Consider the following 2,204-nt stretch of genomic DNA (forward strand, 5'->3'; position numbering starts at 1 on the left):
CATTCTGAAACATAAATATCACCTTTATTTCCCCGTGACAAAAGCCGCCCCTAAAAACTAGTACGTTTTTCTGTGTTAAGACTTGTGGCTGGATCTCTGATGTGCTTTTTATGATCTGTTAAATTCATATGTTGTTCAGAATTTGCCCTCAGAAGCTTCTGCACAATGGCAGCATGTGAAACTCTGATCATTTTTCTGATCTACCCACCCTTCCTTCCTGCCTGTAGGTGTTCCATACCAGTGATTGTTACCTTCCTGGCCCTGATTACAAGCACCAATGATCACGCCAGCCGCTAGAACACTCATCTTCCTCCTCCTCCTCAGTTCCTTCTCTCTTCTGTTCTACCACAACTGGTTTGATCAGACGCTCTTTGAGCATCCCAAGATGCCTCCTGCTCCCCAGAGGAACATCAGCATCCTGCTGTGGCGCTGGCCTTTTGGGCGCTCCTACAGCCTGGACGGGGACAAATGTCTGCAGATGTACAACATCAGCCATTGTTTCCTCACAGATAACATCTCCACCTTCTCCACAGCTGATGTGGTGGTGTTCCATCACCAGGAGTTGAGTAGAGGTGGGGTCCTCCCTCTCCACCTCCATCGCCCAGTCTTGCAGCGGTGGGTGTGGATGTCCCTGGAACCTCCCATCAACAACGGAGACCTCCAACAGCTCAATGGCCTCTTCAACTGGACGATGAGCTACCGGCGTGATGCTGATATCCCCATCCCGTATGGAAAGACGATACTTGGCGCTGGAGACCAGATCTACCAGACTCCTTCTAATCGCTCCTGCCTGGTCAGCTGGGTGGTCAGCAAATACTTGCCCACACAGACTCGTTCTGGTGTTTACCAGAGTCTGAGGAAGTATATCCCCATTCAGGTGTTTGGAAGGTGGAACAACAAACCTCTGCCAGACAAAAAGCTCCTTTCCACCATCTCAAACTGTCATTTTTACCTTTCTTTTGAGAACTCAGAGGCCAAAGACTACATCAGTGAGAAGCTGTGGAGGAATGCCTTCCAAGCAGGGGTCATCCCCGTGGTTCTTGGTCCAAGCAGGGACACCTATGAGACCTTGACCCCCCCTCATTCCTTCATTCATGTATCTGATTTTAGGAGAATGGCGGATCTTGCTGCTTACCTGAAGCATGTGGCCTCAGACAGACGAGTCTACGAGGAATACTTCCGGTGGCATCGCACTCACAGAATCAAAACCTACACAGACTGGAGAGAGCGGTTGTGCCAGATCTGTGTTAAATACCCCAGTTTGCCAACCAGAAAGGTTTACCAGGACCTGGAGGGCTGGGTTCGCAACTAATACTTTATCTCTTCCTGCTTTCAGGCGTGGTTAGACTTCTTTAATCAACCATCAACACAAGTTAAGGAATAGTCTTATTTCTTTTCTTTTTGGTGATCTGGTTGTGATGTATGTTTATTGACCTTTGCATGGTGGTGTTTCTTTTTCTTTCTATTATACCTTTACGTGACAGCACATACTGGGATGTTTGTTGTTTGTAGGGTGGGCTTTTCTTTTCATTGTTTTGTATCTTTGCTTTCTCTATACTGAAAATTAATAAACAAATTAAACACTAAAAACAACTGTTTGATAGTTAAATGTAAAAACAACACGGTTAGTGTTTTTAGCCTTTAGCAAAGTAAATGAGAGATGGTAAATTAATTCTACAGTAAAAACCTGAATCTTTTTTTCAGGTCAGCTGGGACAAATCCTTAAAAACTTACCTGTTAGGATATATCACTTAAAAAAAGGGTGTTGCTCTTGTGTCACATCTGGCCCACATCAGGCCTTAAATGATGGCTTATGGTGAGAGCTGCCACCTAAATGAAGCAGCAGAGCCACACCAGCCATGTTGGACCATGCATGGTTCTCATGCCTGCACTCTGATACTCTGTACAGTAGGACGGCATTTCTGTCCCTCAGGGTACAGTCTGGACTTGGTGTCATTATTTGTACCCATTTGAGAACCTTAAAGCTACATTTATTTTCTCAAGTAATAAAATGGTACATATTTGTACTGTTATTACTAAAGGTGAGGGTACGACGCCTGGAGACAACCAGCTTTAGTCACAGATGACTTCAATAGGAAATAATGTAATAAATAATAGACTATAGTCTGGAGGAATGAAAAGCTTTGTATGTACATTTCAGTTGGTTAATCCCAACGTTTTTTGTTTTTCAGTATGATCTAACA

At 44.4% G+C, this 2,204-nt stretch overlaps 1 protein-coding gene across 1 annotated transcript; it reads left to right on the forward strand.

The window, feature by feature from the left end:
• Positions 1–277: 277 nt before the first annotated feature.
• On the forward strand, positions 278–1,312 carry LOC306764589 (alpha-(1,3)-fucosyltransferase 7; the record flags this gene model as incomplete). Its single annotated transcript, XM_079251763.1, has 1 exon — positions 278–1,312. The coding sequence occupies one exon, from the start codon at positions 278–280 to the stop codon at positions 1,310–1,312; it is 1,035 nt and encodes a 344-aa protein (XP_079107889.1).
• Positions 1,313–2,204: the final 892 nt, after the last annotated feature.

This window comes from Telmatherina bonti (assembly GCF_933228915.1).
Source record: "Telmatherina bonti genome assembly, chromosome: 13".
NCBI lineage: Eukaryota > Metazoa > Chordata > Actinopteri > Atheriniformes > Telmatherinidae > Telmatherina > Telmatherina bonti.